The sequence below is a fragment of the Cheilinus undulatus genome, linkage group 10 (assembly GCF_018320785.1).
Source record: "Cheilinus undulatus linkage group 10, ASM1832078v1, whole genome shotgun sequence".
Lineage (NCBI taxonomy): Eukaryota > Metazoa > Chordata > Actinopteri > Labriformes > Labridae > Cheilinus > Cheilinus undulatus.
The window spans coordinates 18884430-18904597 of record NC_054874.1 but is presented as its reverse complement, the minus strand read 5'-3'; the positions used below and the strand labels follow the sequence as shown (position 1 = coordinate 18904597).

General features: G+C 40.2%; 1 protein-coding gene across 1 annotated transcript in view; it reads right to left on the bottom strand.

The window, feature by feature from the left end:
• Window positions 1–2187: 2187 nt before the first annotated feature.
• n4bp3 (NEDD4 binding protein 3) overlaps window positions 2188–20168 on the bottom strand; it is a 39365-nt gene continuing 21384 nt past the window's right edge. The window contains exons 2-10 of the mRNA XM_041797042.1: window positions 7376–7659; window positions 7111–7282; window positions 6248–6460; window positions 5894–6015; window positions 5583–5778; window positions 5142–5234; window positions 4792–5043; window positions 4352–4610; window positions 2188–3778 (exon numbers count right to left, since the gene is read on the bottom strand). Coding sequence (XP_041652976.1) covers window positions 3387–3778; window positions 4352–4610; window positions 4792–5043; window positions 5142–5234; window positions 5583–5778; window positions 5894–6015; window positions 6248–6460; window positions 7111–7282; window positions 7376–7626 — 1950 coding nt within the window. The 5' untranslated portion in view covers window positions 7627–7659 and the 3' untranslated portion in view covers window positions 2188–3386. The remainder of the gene's footprint in view (window positions 3779–4351; window positions 4611–4791; window positions 5044–5141; window positions 5235–5582; window positions 5779–5893; window positions 6016–6247; window positions 6461–7110; window positions 7283–7375; window positions 7660–20168) is intronic.

Genomic DNA, 20168 nt, shown 5'->3' with positions numbered 1-20168 from the left:
GTAATCAGAATCGCAGCTGTCTTCAAACTTGTAACCAGTCAGTCTGGCTGTGTAAAGAGGGAAAGGTAGTCGCTGTGCTGTTTGGTATCATGGTGTGTACAACACTGAACATGGACCACAGAAAGCTAAGGAGACAGCTGTGACAGGAGATTAGAAACAATTATAGACACGCATGTTAACGATAAAGGCTATAAGACCATCTCCAAGCAGCTTGATGCTCATCTGACAACAGTTGCACATATTCAGAGGTTTAAGATCCACAGGGCAATAGCCAACCTCCCTGGATGTGGCAGCAAGAGTGAAATTGATGTCAAATTAAATTGACAGATAATACGAATGGTATCCAAAGAGCCTGGAACAATTTGGTGAACTCGAAGGTCAAAGTACATCAGTGCCAGAACGCACCATTGGTTGCTGCTTGAGCCCAAGTGGACTTAATGAAGACAACCAAGGGAACTCCACTGTTAAAAGCAAATTGCAAAAAAGCAAGACTGGAATTTGTCAAAAATGCATATTGACAAGCCACCAAACTCCTGGGAGAATGTCCTTTGGACAGATGAAACAAAGAGCTTTTTTTGGCAAGTCACATCAACTCTATGTACACAAAAACAAAAATGAAACATACAAAGAAAAGAACCTACAGTGAAACATGGAGGAGGCTCGGTTATGTTCTGGAGCTGCTTTGGGTATCTTGCATCTGCAGGGTGCAGGGTACAACATTCAGTTGCAAAATGTGCTACCCAGTGTCAGAAAGCTTGATCTAATTTGCAGGTCATGGGTTCTCTAACAGCATAATTACCCAAAACACACAGCTAAAAACACCCAAGAACAGCTAAGAACAAACACTAGACTATTCTGAAGTGGCCTTCTATAAGTCCTGATCCAAATCCTTATTGAACATCTGTGGAAAGAGCTGAAACATTCAGTCTGGAGAAGGAACCCTTCAAACCTGATACAGCTGCAGCAGTTTGCTCACAAGGAGTGAGCTAAAATACCTGTGGACAGGTGCAGAAATCACTTGATTGCAGCAATAGCCTTAAAAGGTAGTGCAACAAAATATTAAGTTAGGGGTACCCTCAATTTTGTCCAGGCCAGTTTTATTAGTTTGTTTTTTAGATTGATTCAGTTGAACCACAATTCAAAAGCAATGTTTGATTCTCAGTTAATTTTCAGTATTTTTTTTATAATTACTTTTTGTGAGTTTCAAGTTATTTCAGTGACCATTGTGGGGTTTTCTTTCTCTAACAGAAGGGCACCAACAATTTTGTCCATGTGTTTATCTCCACTTGGTGGCACCATTGCTGCATTTTTCAGACTTTGACCTCCTAGCCTTAATGTCTTTTAGATCTCAATCCAAACGTTTAAATCTAGGTGATGCTCATTTGCCATTTTTATGATACATTGATTTTTAATAATCTGTAAATGTAATAATATGGAGATTCATCAGATAAAAAAGACTGCTGTTACACTGCACTGCATCCCTCCTACATAGTGAAAGATAACGTGTGAGATTTTCTCATCCCACTTCTGCACACCACTCCTGAGCTGTGCAGTTATATTAAGCCCAGTTTATATAATGTTTTAAATGCCAAAGTAAGGGCCATGTGAGTCAGCTGCAGCTCTATTTAGTTTATGAAACAGCATAAAATAAGTAAATGTCTATTGGACTTGCATGTGCCCTGTTCCTTTTCATGCTTTTACAGTATAGTCTTTCTCTCACATATGTTCCTATGAGCATAACACATGGATAAAAAAGTATCAAGATAACCCTGGCATTTTATTGTACTTTTTACATTTTTCCCCTCCTGTATTTCTAAATCTGCTGACCTCCCACCCCTCTACCGTGCAGGAGATGATACGTGAGGACTGCGCTGGGGTTGAGCAGGGAGGGCCTTAGGGAGAGGCTGAGATAAGGATTGAAGGCTAAACCTCTAAAAGCCACATTAGTCCCAAAAGCCTCCACTGCTCTGTTCATTCTGTCATAAAGCTCCTGTCCTTGGATTTTATTGGCACGCTCTGTGGAGATTTTCAGCCAACTTGGTGCAGGCGAGAGTCTGAGCCCTCTGGTCAAAGCATCAGTTACACCTCTTAAATTTTCACAAGTGATTTCTCTTCAGACAGAAAGGTCTTCTTTAGAGCCTTTTGCAGCTTTGATTAAAGCATCATCTTCACATTTTTTTACACCACTTCATAAATGTTTATTTTGAATACAAACCAAACATATATACTTATACTGTACAGGTTTTATTCCAGTAAATAGACAAGAGTCACAGTATGTTGAAAGGTCGATAGAGAGCTGGCTTTTGAATGCTTATATATTAACAATAAACAATAATAGAGAACAACTTCATTTAGGGCATGCATCCGATGTTATTGGCTGGATTTGAGCAACAAATTGAACCAATAAGCAGGGCAGACATGTTCATCCTTACTTATTGATCTTTTTCATTGCATTTAAAGGATGCAAAAACATACCCACTTAAGACGACAGTGTGCTTTGAATCAATGAAAAAAGGCAAATAAAGTCAAAATTACAATATGTACAAAAAGTATAGACCTGACACAGGCAGGAAACCAAATGAAAAGTTCCTTAAGTAGGGTACAGTGTTTTCTTAATGGCAAACAAATAGTATTTGTACCTTGGCACCGAATCGCTCTAATCCACAACACTTAACCCAAAGATGCAGCCTTCCGCCATAAGCCCAGGTGGATCCTTAATCAACAAAAACCTCCTGCACAGACTGAACAGGTGCTTACATGTAATAAATCCCTTTGAAGCCTTTGGTTACTGTCAAGACTGTACAGCAGCCCAAACCAAGAAGTAACTCAACATAAGGTTAGCATACTAATCAAACATTTACAGGTTTATTACAGATAAAACATAAATCAGTTCAGGTGCCTGTTTTATTAGTTGACAGTATTTCTGTGCTGATAACTTCAGTATTATTGAGCACTGCAGAGGGTTGTTGGTCTGGTCTGTGCTGGATAAGGGCTTCACATAGTTAACAAAGGTGTGTGGGTAGAGAACTGCGAAAGGAGGGGAACATACTCAACCCATTTCACCAGAAAAAGAAAAAAATTGTATGCCTGATATAAAAGGGAACTAATCTAGTCAAAATTAAAGGATAAGAATCAAACACATTCAGTGTTTTGACCTTCAGGTTTGAAGCAACAGTTTAACCAAGGTATAAAATTAACCGCTTGGTATCTTTTGATGTTTTTTTTTGTCCGAGTGAATTCTGAAGTTTCTCACAATCTTGACTTTCTGATATTATTCATGTAACTCATCTTAAATGTTCAGCTTTTTTTTCTGTTCCTGGTCAAATAGGCTTCTGTGGATGTCTTACTACAGGGAGAAAATAGTTTGCATTGCAAATCAGCCACATTCAAATTTCCGATGATTCAATTCTTTCTATCCAGGGCAAACCAGAGGAAGGCCTGTCCTCTTGTTTTTTGTCCTCCCGCTCACTCGTCAGGTCTGGTACTTCTTTTTCCAGTGTCCCACTTCTGCTCCCTCCACCCCCACCACCTCCTTCTCCTCCTCCTCCTTGCTCCCTGCATAACCTCAGCTGGTGCAGCTCCCTCTCCAGCTCCTTGTTGCGGTAGTACATGTCTAAGTAGCTGGCCTGCAGCTCCTTCTGGTAGCGGATGACCTTATCTTTTTCTGTCTGCCATGTCTGCTTCTCCTCCTCAAAAGCCATGGCCTGGGCCTCGCTCTGGCGTCGCTCCAGCAGGAGCTCGGCGCGCAGACGCTCCTCCGTAGGGCCCCCGCATCCTCCTGCAATGAGGTTCACATGGCTTTAACTTAAAGTTCAACGGAGCCGTAGGGGAAATGTAATGAAAGACACAGGCTGCTTTTTAAAGGCGCACAAAATTCTCCTGATGACCTGGTTAGTGGAATAACCTGATTTTACATCCAAGAATGTAAACATCAAAACCTAAAATAGCCCAAACAACCCTATCCATGTTGATAAGAAACCCAAATTAGATGCCTCACTGACTGAAATGCCATAAGGCAGACATGTGACATGTAATTATCTTTACGACTTGTTTTATCTTAATTTTAAAGTGCACATGAATTTGGTTTATGTAAGGCTTATTTACATCTGAAATAGCTTTTTGTCTGGCATTGCACAGGTTTATTTTTCCTTATTCCATTTTTATCCTTTTATTTAGTAACTTTTGAGTCTTTGAAACTTGATTTTGCTTGGGTGCTATGTCAACATATATCAAAACCTTTTCTATAGCTTATGTATGACTCATGTACAATGTTTTCCTTTGAAGCATTGAAGTATGCCATTTAGACATCAACAGTGGAAAATGTAATCGCAGGTTAGAGAATTAAAATCACCTGTTGCCCCAGCTGAAGGACTCTCCTCAGATCCTTTTCCATCATCATGTGCAGTCTGTGAGAGGACTCTGCGTCGCTGTGTCCCCTGCAGAACCAGCTTCAGTGCATCTAGCTGGCTCTCCTTGTTGCGCAGCTCTGTGCGAGTCTCCCTGAGCTGCGTCTTCAGCTGGAAGAGCTCACTCAGTTTCTGGGTCACCTCTGCCTGGGAGTCCCTCAGATGCTGCTTCAATAAGGAGATCTCCCCTGACTTCTGGCAAACCTGAGAGAATATAAAGACAAAAGGGACAAGGAGTGGATGGACACACATCTTTACAAGCCTTGTGTGGATCATTTTTACGGGACAAACAAGGAAAGAATTCAGTTATCTCTGCCGTCCCCTGTAATTACCAGCCCTTCTCCCAGCTATAAAATGTCTCTCCCCTGACTCTCTAAGGCCTCACCTCCCACTGCGTCTCCTCCAGAGTGGGACTGGTTGGCTTTACCATGGCTACAACCTCCTGGGTCCTTTCCCTTCTCAGGTTGTCGAGCTCCTCTTGCAGTCGGCTCTTCTCCTGCTGGGCCCTGAACAGCTGTAACTGCAGGTTGCGCTGCGAGCGCTGTGCATGCTGAGACACCTGACGCAGCTTGGCAGCATACAGGCGTTTTAGCTCCTCCACCTCCTTCTCCCACAGACGCTGTTTTCCTTCGAAAACCTGAATGCAGCCAGCAGATGGGGGTCAGACTTCAAAAGATAAGCTGATGGATGTACAATATTTATGGCTTGATGAAAAACAGACAGAATGAGGTTCACCTGAGCAATGGCTCCCTCACTCTCATCCAGGTTTCTTCTCATCTGTTTCAGCTCATGTTCTTTCTCCACCAAGCGCTCTTCTAGATCTCGAACCTGAAACGACAACATTTATAGCTTATACATCTGTAAAACATATCCATCTACCTGTCCATCTATCTATCCATCCTTCCATAAACATCCATCCTTCCAAAAACATCCATTGTTTCATCTGTCCATCAAGTCATTTTCCATTTATGCATCCATCCATCCATCTATCGATTGTTCCAAATTTATGCATCCATCCATAAACAACCATCCATGCATGCACCCATCAATTCATTTTCCCAATCCATATCATCCCTTCCTCCTATTCTTTCTCACCATCCATCCATCCATCCATCCATCCATCTCTTGAAGCCTCAAATTAGCCATTCTCTATCTTTCCACCTGCCCTTCACTCACCACTTCTTCAACAGACATGGAGAGTGTCCATTCATAAGGAGGTGGAGCCTCTCCACCATATGGAGCCAGACGACTAAGAGTTGCCATACTGCGACAGGCCATCTCTCCTATGACCACACCCCCTGACCCTGCACCCTTTGGACTCAGAGATGTTCGGTCCAGAGATCCGATGGTGTTGATGTGGCCCATAGATGCACTTCAGTAAGAAAGGAAAAATTAAAAGTCTTACATCATCACTGCCTACACAGTCATTAAGTACAAAAAGTCAATGACAACAACACTGAATAAAAAGTAGAGCTGCAGCAGCAGACCTGATGTGAGCCAGGTGTGGGCGGAATGGAGGCCGGTATGGCGGCAGGCTGCTCATAGAGTTATGGCCTGAGTCTGACAGGTTATCATCCTCCTGGCTCATCCCACGCACAGAAGAGACAGCCTGCATGGTCAAAATTATAGTTACTGTTCATTGTTAAAGTAAATAACTGAGAAAAATACACAACAGTCACAAATTAAGTTTAGTGAAATGAAAAATATGGGCATACAAAATGAGGAGATAACTGATTTGCTTGTTTCTTGGCCTGAAGCTCAAATTTCGAAACAACTGAATATGAACAAAGTTTCGAAGGTTTTCTGATCAAGCCTTAAAGTTATATAGTGTGTTAGGATACCTTGTTAGCACTAGATGTAGGCCCACCATGGCGGGACGGTGAAGACGAGGACGAGGAGGTGGAGACAGCCTTTGGGACATTGGCATATGCTCTGTGTAGCCCATTGGACACGCCATGGTCCACATCTTCTGACTTGGAAGACGGATAGAGGTTTTGCATGGAGCTGAAATTTTTGGGGGTGACAGGCTTGAAGGCAGAGGACCTAAAACGAGCCTAGTGAGACAAAAAAAAAAGTTAAGGGCACCTTAAGAAGAAGCAAAGATAAAAAAGTAGCTGAAGAACACCTTGTTTTCAGTAGAGGGGCTGTGCTATGGATCATAAATCTTAATGTTTCTATTAAATCAATACACTTTCACCTTCTGTGTTCTTAGTGTTGATCAATCCAGGCAAAAAAGGTGAGATTTTATTGCTGCAATAAATTCAGAACATGGCAAGTGGCAGATTTTCAATCTAGGCTGCTGAGCTGGAGAAGAATAAGGCTGATTTATGCCGGTAAGATGCTATGCTATGAGGTTGTTGCATCACACTGCCAGAGATGTATAAATGTGAAACTCATCAATTTAACATTGCCTAAGAAGCTAGACATGGGCTTTAATTTTAAGAAGTCATTTATCTGAATCTGTGCATGAATCAATGAATGAGTCCCCCTCCTTCTTATGCCTGCTGCTTTAAAGAATCCCTAAGGGTACAAAAAATGTATTACTATAAAGCTGGCTGAGCTGAAAATGAGATTGAACTGCTTTCTTAACCAAATCAAGGCTTTTAACTATTCAGAAAAAGTTTAATGGTTTAATGCTTCAATAAGTACAGTAAATAATTACAGTAATAGATGTAATATAAGTAGTAAGTACAGAAATATTCACCTTTTCATACTTGCCCGAGCTTGGCAGTGAATTTTTAGTCAAGTCGACCTCAGTGCCGTCTTTATTGTACACCTTTGCATATAGGTTCTCGTTGTCTAGTCCATCGGTAGAGCCGACACCAGAGATGATGTCCTTCTTGCTGTCACTGCTTTGGCTTGCTTTAGGCTCTTTCCTGTTACAAGCACAGTCAGTCAGGTCAAGCCCTGTCATGTTTAAGTATACCTTGTAAATGACTCTGCAGCATGTGTGTGTGTTTCTTCTTCACCTGGTGATATTGAGGTAGTTGAGGAGCTCTCTCTGGGTGAAGCCTTTCTTCAGGAGGCCGTTGGTCTGTTTGGGTCTCACCTGGGGCACCGCACGACTGCCTTTAGTTGGAGAAACATCTGGCCGCTCCACCAGACTACCTACGCTTCCCATGCCGCAACGGGATGAGGAGAGGGGTGGGGCCGGGAAGGGGTCACGGAAATTTTTGCTGGGGCCACGGGTCAGAGGAAGTGTCTGGACTGAGGTTGCCATTGGTTACAGGACTCTGTAAGGCGGTGAGGTGCTCTGTAAAAAAGAAAAAGGAGATATGAGCTGAATGTTCAAAGGACAGAAGAAGATGTTGTAATGAGTTTATGCCTATAGTTTTGAGGGCAGACTGTGTTTTTTTTTTTTTGTTTGTTTTGTTTTGTTTTGCTTGCAGGACCGATTCCACTGCTGTCAGTGACCCTAATGAAGACCCTTGCAGGCTGCAGCACATTGGCTATTTTTAATACATTCTGCCAAGTAAGCTTACATTATTTTCATTATACAGTAATCCACAATGCACCTTGGATTGCTTTTTAAAGATAGCTGCAGTTTGCAATTGAATTTAAGTTTCCAAAGGGCACCGGTATCCCCATTAATCTTGCAAAGCAGATGGATTGGCCAGATTCATTCCAAATTTTGACATTGATGGCAGAGGCTGCTATGAAGGACTGATAATCAGTCTTAGCTAATCCCATTCACACCGAAGCATACATATTTTCATGCCACAGATGCAGTGGTGGAAGCAAATTGTGGTAAGTAAGTGTCTTGCACAAGGACATATGGACATGTGAGTGGAGGAGCTGAGGATCCAACCAGTGACCTTCTGATTGACACAACCTACTCTACCTACTGATCCACGGTCGCATATATTGGTAATATGAGAAGGACTGCATTACAAGTGTATTTAATAATACTACTAATGAATTGATCTGAAAAACATGCTTCCAAATGACATCAGAATTTTATACAAGCTTTGTAAACAGCAAAATAGATTCATATTAAAGGCTTATATATATGCGTTGAAAATACATACGGATGCAGACAGAACTTTTGTCCGTGTTTGTGTTCATTTTGTCTGTATTTCTGCATGTTCTCCTGCAGCTAACAGATATGTATCAAATGTTGCAATATCACTGTTAAACGTGGGGGCAGTGTTGAGCAATAAAGCAAACAACTCAAGATAGAGTAGCATAACACAACAAAGAAGAATAATTTGGGGAAAAAAATGGCTGAAATATACTTGAGCTTTCTTGGAGAGGGGTCTGTCTGCAGACTGTTTATTTCTGAGGGCCACTGTCACAGACTGTTCATCTCAGAAAGCAAGTGCTGTAATTTGCCGGTACATCTAAATTCCGGTTTTAGATTTTTCTTGAATTCAACTTTATCCAGAAAAAAAAATCTGGCTGTTATATTTATGAAATAACCATAAAGAAAACGTTACAGACTAAGGAGCATTTCATAAATAAAACAGAAAAAGATCAGAGATCTAATCTAGGATTCAATAATGCATCGAGCAGTTTTACAGATAAACGGTGGCTTGCTTTAGCTTTGCTAGTTTTAGCTGAAGCTAACATAGCTATGCTAGCTATGCAATTAATGTTACTACATTTTAAAATGTAGCAAATTTAGCTTTAGCAATGTGAGCTTCAACAAACATAGCCAATGCTAATGCAGCTACTGAGCCTTTCTGTGTGGAGTTTGCATGTCCTCCCCGTGCACGCGTGGGTTCTCTCCAGGTACTCCGGCATTCTCCCACCACCAAAAACATGCTCATTAGGTTAATTGGTGACTCTAAAATTGGCCGTAGGTGTGAGTGTGAGTGTGCCTGGTTGTCTGTCTCTATATGTCAGCCCTGCGATTGACTGGCGACCAGTCCAGGGTGTACCCCGCCTCTCACCCAATGCCAGCTGCGATAGCCTCCAGCCTCCCATGACCCCAAACGGGATAAGCGGTATAGCTTTGCAAGTTTAGCTTTAGTTACGTAGATCAATATCAGTGGCTAAGATAGCTTTAGCAACACAAGCTAAAAAAAAAATAGCTAAAGCTAATGTAGCTATAGATAACATCTATGTAGTTTACATTGCTGCCTTGTGAGCTTAACTGTAGAAATGTCTGCTATGTAATTCTCTTATCTACATAGCTTACGCAACAAACAGAGTCACGTAAGTTAGGCTTGCTGCTGTAGAATGCTTTCATGGAGAACAAGCTTTTTTCCCTGCAACCAGACAGTGAACTCAGCTCTATTAAATGTTAAATATCCTAACTGTTCCTGTTACCTTAACCTTTACCCTAACCCTAAACAGATGTTTAATTGTATTTTATTTTCAAAGTTTTAGTGTGCATTTTTGTTCTGAGATAGACAGTGTCTGAGGTGAAAGATCTGTGAGAGTTGCTATCAAAAATGATTGGTCTGCAGCCAGACTCTCTTTGAATGTTGTGCATGTTGTTATAAAATACGAACATATCATATAAGCGCACCTGGGCACAGACAAACTACAAGATAACAGCCAGGCAGAGGATGGACAAAGCTGCAGCAAAAGAGTTTTAAAGGTCCATGTGAGACTGTGACATCAGAGGATGAATTTTTAACGATGCTGTGGCAAAACAGGTTGTATCATTTAAAATGCACTGATTTATTTTTGCATGCAAAGGGAGCATACATAATTCTTTAACAGGAAGGAATGTATATTAACATGTAGATGTAGTTTGGATAAACCTCAGAGTTGGTGTACTGTGCACCAAAGCAGCTGTGAAGCAAAATGACTATCATTAAAGTCAAGCTGCTAGTGTGGCTAAATGGTGAAGATCCCTGTCTCTCCTTCTTTTCTGAAATAAACCCTACCCAGTACCTCTTTACAACCCTGGCTGGATGTTGATCTGACGTTTCATCAGCTGTGTTTCTCTTACTGACAGCTGTCTCAAAGCACAGCTACAACAACTCAGCTTTCCACAGCATCACAGCTTAGCAAACACACACAACATGACCTCCATAAAAAACATTTTTCCCTCTTTCATGGACTTTTTTTTTCATCCCAAATCCTCCACTGCCAAAACTAATTTAAAAATGTCTGTTTTACGATGCAGATGTTGCAGCATCAGCTAGTCCATCTGAATCTCATGTCATCGTTTCCAAAGGGCAAATCAAGAGACCACAGGATCGCTAAAACATGTAGTCTGTGGGGGTTAGTTTGTTTTTCTCCGGGGACAGGCAGCATATGTCCCATCCCAATCCTGTTACGTAACTCTTATCCAACTAGGTTACTGCAGCAGGTCTCATCTCCTCTACAAATCAGTGAAATAAATCAGACAGAAGTGCTTTGGTAACAATACACATTATGGACAATTTAATCAAGTTCTGTGGCGGCTTATTTTGTCTGCGTATTTTCTGTCTCTTACGAAAACTATGTGCTTCTAAATATAAAATATTCATACGCAATGTGCCCTCTTATGTCCAGCATGGCCTCAATACATTTTAAACTGATTTGATGGCTGTCCATGTGAGATTGGGTTTCCAGCCAGTCACAACAGGCAACAATTTTATGCCTCCATGCCATGGATCACGGGGGCCAGAGGTGCTTGGTTTTGGGGTTGTCTGCATGTCTGTAAGTCAAACTGTCTGGGCCTGAACATGATGTGTCAAGAATGCTTTAAAGATTTTTTCCAACTTTGCTCAAATGTCCACTCTGACTTAGGGATGAACTGGTTGGATTTTAGAGGTCAAACTTCAAGGTCATTGGGCCTCATATCCATCCCTTGATATCTCAAGAACACTTTGAGGGATTTTCTTAAATTTAGCATGAGGGTCCACTCTAATTCAAGGATGAACTGATTAGATTTGGATTGTCAAAGTTCAAGGTTACTGGGCCTTATGTTTGTTCCTTTCTCATGAATGTGAGATCTGAAGAACACTTAGAAGGGTGTTCTTTAAATTCTGCAAAAAAGGTCCATCTTGACTCAAGGATGAACCAATTAGATTCTGGAGGTCAATTGTCATTTTGGTTGAATGTGATATCTCAAGAACACTTTGAGGGATTTCTTCAATCCTAGCTCAGTTGTCCACTCTGATTCAAGGATGAACTGACAATGTCAAGGTCACTATGACCTCAAAACTCATGACCAGGGCCTGCTCCAGGCAGTGTGCATAGGCAGGCAAATGCTCTCGGGGCGTGGCCCCCAAACATTACTGAGACAGCTTTTTTTTCTTCACTACCATTGACGGTAATATTAAATGCACAGTTACATGATTACTTTCATCTATTCAGGGAGACAGCTGCAGATGATAAAGAGAGGCAGGAATAGATTAGACAATGCAAGTTCACACACCACTAATCACACTGTATCTGAAAACTTGAGGAAACATTTTGTTGTAGGTCTTAAAATTAGTGCCATGATACTGTGGCATATATAGCAGGGCTGTCAAACTCAAGGCCCGGGGGCCAAATCTGGCCCATGGCACAGTTATACCCAGCCTGCAAGGTCATATCATATTCTTATTATAAGTGGCCCACCAGTATGAGGTCTTCAGAATTCCTCCAGCATAAAAATTTAAACATAACCTTGATGATCTCAAAAATCCTGAAGTCATAAAAATGTGAACAAATACTGATTAAAAATAATTACATAAAAAGAAATGTGGGAAAAGAAATTCATATGTGTTTTCATTTCATATTTTCAATTTTGCATTGCACAGTTATGACTTCAACCTATTATTTGGGCTCTTATCTAATATTTTGGCCTTTTACATTTATTATTTTGACCTTTTATCTCATATTTTGGCCTTTCACGTTTATTATTTTGACTCTTTATCTCATATTTTGGCCTTTCACATTTATTATTTTGCCTCTTTATCACATATTTTGACCTTTAAGGTACAAAATTTAAAATCTGAAGTCATATTTTTGCCTTACAAACATGATTTGTCTTCCAATTTTACATATTTGTATTTTAAAAGAAGTATTTTGACCTTTTGAACTAATAAGTTTGACTTTTATGTCAGATTTTGAGCGTTTTAAACATATCATTTTGACTGTTTAAATTTCAAAATCATTTATCATCAGTGTTAATTTTCCCCCATAATTTATTACTGGCAATAATTTGGGTGACAGTTTTATCAAATGTTGACCCTGTTAGGCCCTCAGGTTAGATCTAAATTCAGAATCTGGCCCCTGCTGTGACTGAGTTTGACACCCCTGGCATACAGAGTACCTTCTTCTCCAACTTGAATTATGAGGCTAAATGTTGAATGTAGCAGTTGTGCATCAATTATGTATTAATCTAATGTATTTGGACATAAACAAGGGGTCCATAGTTAATGAAATGGCATCAAAATAGAGGATAGTTATCTGAAAATGTTCCACATCAAAAATTCCCTCCATATCTTCATATCCTATGATAGGTGCTAGGGGTGGGGGCACTGAATCATTATTTTGCCCAGGGTACCAAAATGGATAGAGCCAGCTCTGCTTATGAAAATATTTCAAGAAAGCATTTGCTTTGTTTATTTGGAATCCCTTTTATTACTGAAGGCTTTTTGTCAATTTGCCATCAACCTACACTTGGACAGTATGGTGAACCTCTGTCATTTGGAGGTCATTTTATGCATTAGATAACAGGGGTAGACTGATTATTGGCCTGGCCTATTATCAATGCCGATATCTCAACTGACCCCTTTGTGGCCACTAAATGAAAATGATTTCTATATTAAATGGTATAATGGTAGTGTTCTTTCACCATTTCACAATTTTTCAACTGACAAAAGGTAATTCTAGTTTTAAATTTTCTTTGTTGTCTGTCAGAAAATCTTAACTAGTTGCCAAGTTAGCCTAACACCTACCTAAGAGGCTTCACTTAGAGCCTCCTCAGTACTACAGCAAATCCCTCCTCTTCACCTCCGATCACCCATATATCCCCTCTCTTCTCAGACAACCTCATTAAGGATCACTATTGATTTCACCCTTTTGACCCTCTCTCTTCCCGTGCATAAACACCCCCAGCAGCCATAAAACCTTCTTGAGACCATAAAAAACAAACAGGCTGCAGTCTTTTCCACTGTGAACAAGACCAGGGGGAGGTGACGTCTCCTTTTGTACTCAGCTTTTACAGAGCAGGCAGAGATTAAAGGCAAAATATTTTAAATCACCGCCCATATCATATATTTTTATGACCATATCAAAAAGTGTAAAAGTCTTTTTACATTTATTTTTTGCATGCCTGTATTGTATTTAATCAACTCAAACATATCATCAATAGACCACCATCATACAACTTTTTTTCCTCTACTTAAGCAGTTATTCAGCTCTTGAATGTTTAACCCTTTTATTTATTTTGTAAATTAACCATCGTCAAAATAATTTGGCTTTTAAGAAAAAAAAAAAAAGAAAAAAAAAAGTCTTTACTGTCAAAGTAAAAACAGATTTTTACAAAACAATGCCAATCAAACAAAAACATGTCATGTAAAATAAGTGACTGCATAAGTATTTACCCCTTTTAAAGTGACTGGCCTAATTTAACAGAGGTTCAGCCAACTGGTGCTAGTAGTCTCACAGCTACTGAAATAGCATCACCTGAGTGTGGCGATTGTGTCTCCAGTGATTGTAAAGCACCTGTGTCTGGAAGGTCCAACCACTGCTTAATCAGTATTCATGGCTGCCATTACACTATGAAGACAAAAGAACACTCCAAGAAATTTTTGAAAAGCATCAGGATACAAAAAAATTTCAAGGCACTGAACATTCTCCTGAGTTCTGTTAAATCCATCATCAAGCAATGAAAGGAATATGGCACATGTGTAAATCTGCCTCAGACCGTCCTCACAAACTGAGTGACCGTGCAAGATGAAGACTAGTGAGAGAGGCGACGAAGACACCTATTACTACTTACTACTTACCTATTACTATCACTGAAGGAGTTACAAGCTTCAGCAGCTGAGATGGGAGAGACTCTACATACAACTGTTGCCTGGGTCCTTCACTAGTCAAAGCTTTATGGGAGAGTGGCAAAGAGAAAGCCACTGTTGAAGAAAACACATATCAAATTAAGGCATGTGGGAGACTCGATGATCAAGTGGAAAAAAGTTGGTACTTTTTAGCCATCATACAACACGCTATGTTTGGCAGACACTAAACACTGCACACCACCACAAACACACCGTCCTCACTGTGAAGCACAGTGGTGGCAGCATCATACCGTAGGTGTGCTTCTTGGCAACCAGCCCTTGAAGGATTGTAAAGGTAGAGGGTAAAATGAATGTGGCAAAATATTGGAAATGTTCTGGAGGACAATCTTTTTCAATCTGCACAAGAGCTACAGAAGGGGAGAAGATTTTATTTTCCAGCAAAATACAGTGCTTAAAAAATGTATTAGAATACCACCCAAAATAAGGTTTATGCCACAGAGACCCTAAATCAACAGCATTGGTAAAAATTGGTAAAACCAAAATCATTTTTTATGTTTCTGAAATGGTTAATACACCAATATGTAGAAGCTCTTTAACCAAAATGATATTTTTAATGCAAAAATATAATTATCATTGTTATCCATGAATTTTCAAATGTACTGATTTACAAAAAAACTAAAAAATAGCAAAGCACATTAATATTTCTTGATTAATATTTCAAATTATAGCTATTTACTTACATTCCTGGACAGAAAAATTAGTTTTAGTGCTTGAATGTTATGCTTGATTCATTTCTGACTTCTCAGGGAAGCCCAGTAAGCCGGCTCAAATTTTGGTATAAAAAGCTGAATTCAGTTTGAAATTCCTCATTCCTGTTCAAAATGGTAAAATGTGGAGAGCTCACTGAAAATGAAAGAGTCTGCATTAAAGCACTTCATGATGCTGGATGGTCTCTGAGACAGGTGGTCTAATAAATTTGTTAAGCACTGTATATATTGAGCAGTCTTGCAATGAAGAACTGAATAAAACTGCAGTTTCCAAATGTGTAAGCCTAACTGAGACCTATCCACACAGACAGTGCTGTGATTGCAGCCAAAGATGCATCTACTAAATAGTGACTTTAATGGGGTGAATAATTATGCAGTCACTTATTTCACATTACATTTTATTGACATTAATTTGTAGAAATCTGTTTTCACTTTGACTTTAAAGATTTCTTTTGTATTTTTTTTTTCCAAAAAGCAAGATTATATTGACCACAACTGATTTATAAAATCAATAAAAAGGTAAAAAAAAAAGTCCAATGGGGTGAATACTTTGTATAGGCACTGTACCTCTGGGGAGTTTAGAAATTAGACAAATATATTGCTTGGATGTGAGTTTTTGGAGTGTGGGCTTATCTGCACTCATGCCTGGGCCATCCTGCCGCCTCACCATCAGCTCACACTCAGTTCACCCTCATGATTTGCACGCTACCTTAAAGCAGTTTCTCTTTCTCACTGTCACACCGATATACACACAATCTGTATGAGCACAGATTCCCGCGGTGACACTCTTCTGCCTCTAATACTTTCCACATTTATCAAGTGTTTTGCACTGCCGGCCTTGACAGTTATAACAATTATGCAAATGGTTAAAATAGGCAGAGAGAGCTGTGCAAAGGCAGCTCCAGCCCACTCCACTCAGGGCTCTCCGCCAGGCTGAGATCAAAGCAGTCCAAGCTGCTCATGTTTATATTCATGAGGTACTATTTCCCCTTGATGTAAAACTTTCCACTCAAGCATCCGGCTCCTAATAAGCCCGTATGATACAGCCAGAACAATAATCATCAATATAATCAAATCAAATGTTACACTCTAGGGACTTGGACTTCCTCTGACCAGGAAGTATTCCTGTCTTACTGTTCCCTGGGTCAGACTGAGACATGATGGATGCAGGTCCACGCAGGTCATGCTGAGTGTGTATGAGTCTGACACCATATGAATAAAGCATGAGTGTGTCAAACTTAATGGCCACTAGCCAAGGTCTGACACAGTATTTTTAGGTACGCTGTTTTACTCTGTATGTGTCTTGTTTCTGTCTGCAAAAGACACAAGGTAGATCGATGCTTTACAGGAAGCCAGGGTGGAGGTAAGGGCAGCTGAGGCAAAGCAATTCCTTTAGGGTAGATAGAGGAGTAAGAATCCTGTTAGGGCTGCAACCACAAATCTTACAGGACTGAAGAAATCCTGAATCCAGTTGTTTTCCATAATTGCCTTCAAGTTTATGGCCCTGAGTAAACCAGGAGACACAGCTAGATTTACAGCCCAGCCTGAAAAACCAAGGGGCCCTGATGTGCAACACACCTCCTTAAATCACACACGCAGGCACACGTGCATCAAAGATGTGCTTCCACGCAGCCTTGAACAGTTGTGGTCTAATTTAAAAGTGCTCTGTTCTTGATTTATGTTCATCTCAAAGCAGTGACGAGTTCTTTCAGAAGCTGTTACCTTTTATCACACATAAAAAAGTTTAAGATCAGTAGATAAAAGTGCTGCGTAGGTAACAGATGAGCCTCTCCTTCTCATGTGGAGCACTTTAAACGGCAGCTGCTGAACATGTTTCTGACAGCCATGCATGCAAATATTAACGCTGTAAACTAGCGCTGCAAAATTAATCTGATCACAACCCCGTCAGGCAATTAGATAATCACAAAAAAGGCTGCAATTATTTTTGTATTAAGTAGAACCTGTAGGGTTCACAAAATGCCTGCACAAGGGCCTTTAAGTTTACAAAAAAGTCACCAATGCACTTTGTAGAAGTACCTTATTTTTTGGAAAATACTGAGCAGCAGTATTAAAACTTCAGGTTTTTAATTTTTTATGCTACTTAATATCTGAGTTGAGAAATGCACACTTTAAAACTATCTTGTCTTTCCTGCATTTTCCTTGATAACAAAGCAAATAGACTTATTACAATATAATGCATTATATTGTAATCACAATTGCAATATTGTCCAGTAGTAAACACAATCATGCATTACTACCAAATCGTTTAGCATTACTGTACCTGACTCTCTCAAGCAGAGACGGGCAACTGACTGCCTGTGGGTTGCATGCAGCCCCCCTTCTCTTGAGAAAATAGGACAAAATCTGCAACTATTAGATAATGCACAAAGATCAAATGCATAAGGAGCATGAAAAAAACAAATATTTCTACAACATTGGAAAACTGGTATATGTTTTTTTTTTTATCTTTTGGGATATTAAAGATATGATTGGTTGTAATTCCTTTTGTAAAACTCCTTTATAAAGCATTTTAAATGCAATAGATAAAACAGATAAAATGTAGGTAAAATATACTTTAATAAGTGGTAAATAATGTTTTTCACACTGAAAAGAAGGGGCTTTATCTGCTATAAGTCTGTGTTTAGCTCACTGAGCTCTAGCAACTTGCATTTCAGTTTAAAATAACCATTTTTGTACAATAGGAAGCTATACACTTAGCAGAAACAGTAAGACAATTTGTGTTTGGTACATTATTTCTTTCTTGTGACAATGCTTCTTGGCAATAGATCTTGTACAGTTGGAGAGCCTGTTTATTTCCCATTTAAATGGTGCCACATTTGTAAGGAACATGCATTTGTGGGATGAGCAGCAGAGCTGAGTATGTGGGTTGTGCCCATGAAAAGTTTACCCATCTCTAATACCAAACAGCTTATTCTGCCACTTGACTCTTAGTTTGTGGATTAGATGATTTAAATCTAAAGAAACAAGACACATTGGCAATTTAACAATTAATTAATTATACAAATAAAAGTGGAGGACCACACAGCGACAACAGCCTGGCACCTGCTCCTGATGTTGGTTACACACTGCTGTGGGATGGCACCCATTCTTCAACTAGCATTTGTCACAAATCAGCCAATGTGGATGTGTAGCACGCCTGAGCTGGTCCTACATGTGTGAACGTGGAGCATTCATCTTGGAGGACAGGGACTGGTCCCAGACTGTGGAGATATAGGATTGCCCCTGGTTGCAGAATCTCATCTCGATATCTCCCTGCATTGAGATTGCCTCCAATGATGACAACTGGGCACCAGATTGTCAGCACCTAGGGGTACCAGATGCTAAAAAACAAGAGTTAACTGCAACAGCAGAATAAGCTGTTTGCCATTGGCAGAGCAGATTTTGCATATTTTCATGGGTGCAACCCACATACTCAGCTCTGCTGCTCATCCTACAAATGCATGTTCCTAACAAATGTGGCATCATTTAAAAGGGAAATTAACAGGCTTTTCAGTGGTCTAAGATTTATTGCCAAGAAGCATTGTTAAAACAAAAACGATATACCAAACACAAAATTCATTACATTTTGTGCTAAGTTTATTTGTTTCTTTTGTTAAATTGTAAGCAGTGCTAAACACCAGCTGTCAGCCAGTCTGCTACTTACTGAATTACATTCACCTCATTTTTTCCTGTTTTTAGCTTAATAAATTAGTTTGACTAACAAGTTGTGACTCAATTTTCCTGCACACTTAAGATTTATTTCAACAATGTAGCAACCTAAACCCCCTACTTTTAACCCCCCTTTAGCTGGCTCAGTATAAGTAATCGTAATTGTGTTCTAAAAGTGTTCTTCATAACAATTGGCTCTCTTGGAAGGCTTTTCACAGACACATGAATAAGTCAGCGGGAGGGCTTCTATATCCCCACACTCATACTCTCAGGGTTGACACAGGCATTATTCTCATCTTCCTTATGAAAGTAATGGTGCAAGTGGAGGTAAAATGTACAGGAAACATGAGTCAAACTACATAAATAGGAAAAAGCAGCCAGCTGTGATTGAGTAAGTAGTTGGCTGTTTGGCTGACAGCTGGTACTTGTGGAAAGCCATGCCCGTCGGTGACCAAAGTTGCCCATACCTGGGGGTTGACAGATTTTAGTTTTTCAGGGCTGATACCAGTAATTAGTAGTTCATGAGATGCACATAATGTACTTCATTGCACGGTTAAAAAAAATGAAGAAAAGGTTTGGTTGCGTTAAACCTGTGTTGGTTTGAGTGTTTATGTAGTTAGCATCTTTACCTTATGTATTCCTAAAATATGTCTCATGGATCATCATATTTCTTTATTCTGGGTCTGTGCTGTGCAGTGTCAGAGCACTAGAACATCACATACTGCAAAGGAACCATGTGAACATGCTGCTGAGAGGAGGACTGCTTTAAAGCTATACACAGTGAAGGTCTTGGCTTGAGTTTTCTCAGGATGATAACCCAACTGATGTTGAAAGCCATAAAACTGCCACTTTCCAGCAATCACAAAGAATACAAAGCATCTAACCTTCAAGAGAAACCTTTCAAGGACGCTCTCTCCTAAAATATTGTAATCAGGTGTCCTGTGGAGCAAACAAAGCTTTCAATGAAGTGCTTGAGCGTGAAGAGGGAACATTTCAAACCCTCAGAGACACACAGGTCATTGGTGGGACTGAGACAGAGGAGAGAAAGACCGGGAAGCCAAATTCCAAAGATGCTTTGCAACAACACAAGCTCAGGCTCGTCATTTTTTTTTGATGCACAAAACGCTCACTCCCACGGATGCTCACTCACACTTGTGTGTGCGCGTGGGTCACTCAACACAGCCCCGAAAAAAGCATATGCACGGCTCGCAGCGCTGGATCCTCTGCCCTCTTCCCTCAGCGCGTTCTCTCCCCGGCTCCTTGATCAAAGTTTATTTACGTTTGTGGGGTAACTTTGCAGGTTACATCTAAAACTCCCACACAGCGCACATTCTGTTACATTATATAAGCTCTATCAAAGCTGTGTGTGCTGGTTTTCACAGCTGCTGGTTGTGTAAAAGACTATAGAGTCATTACAGTACCAAATCAGCCACTGG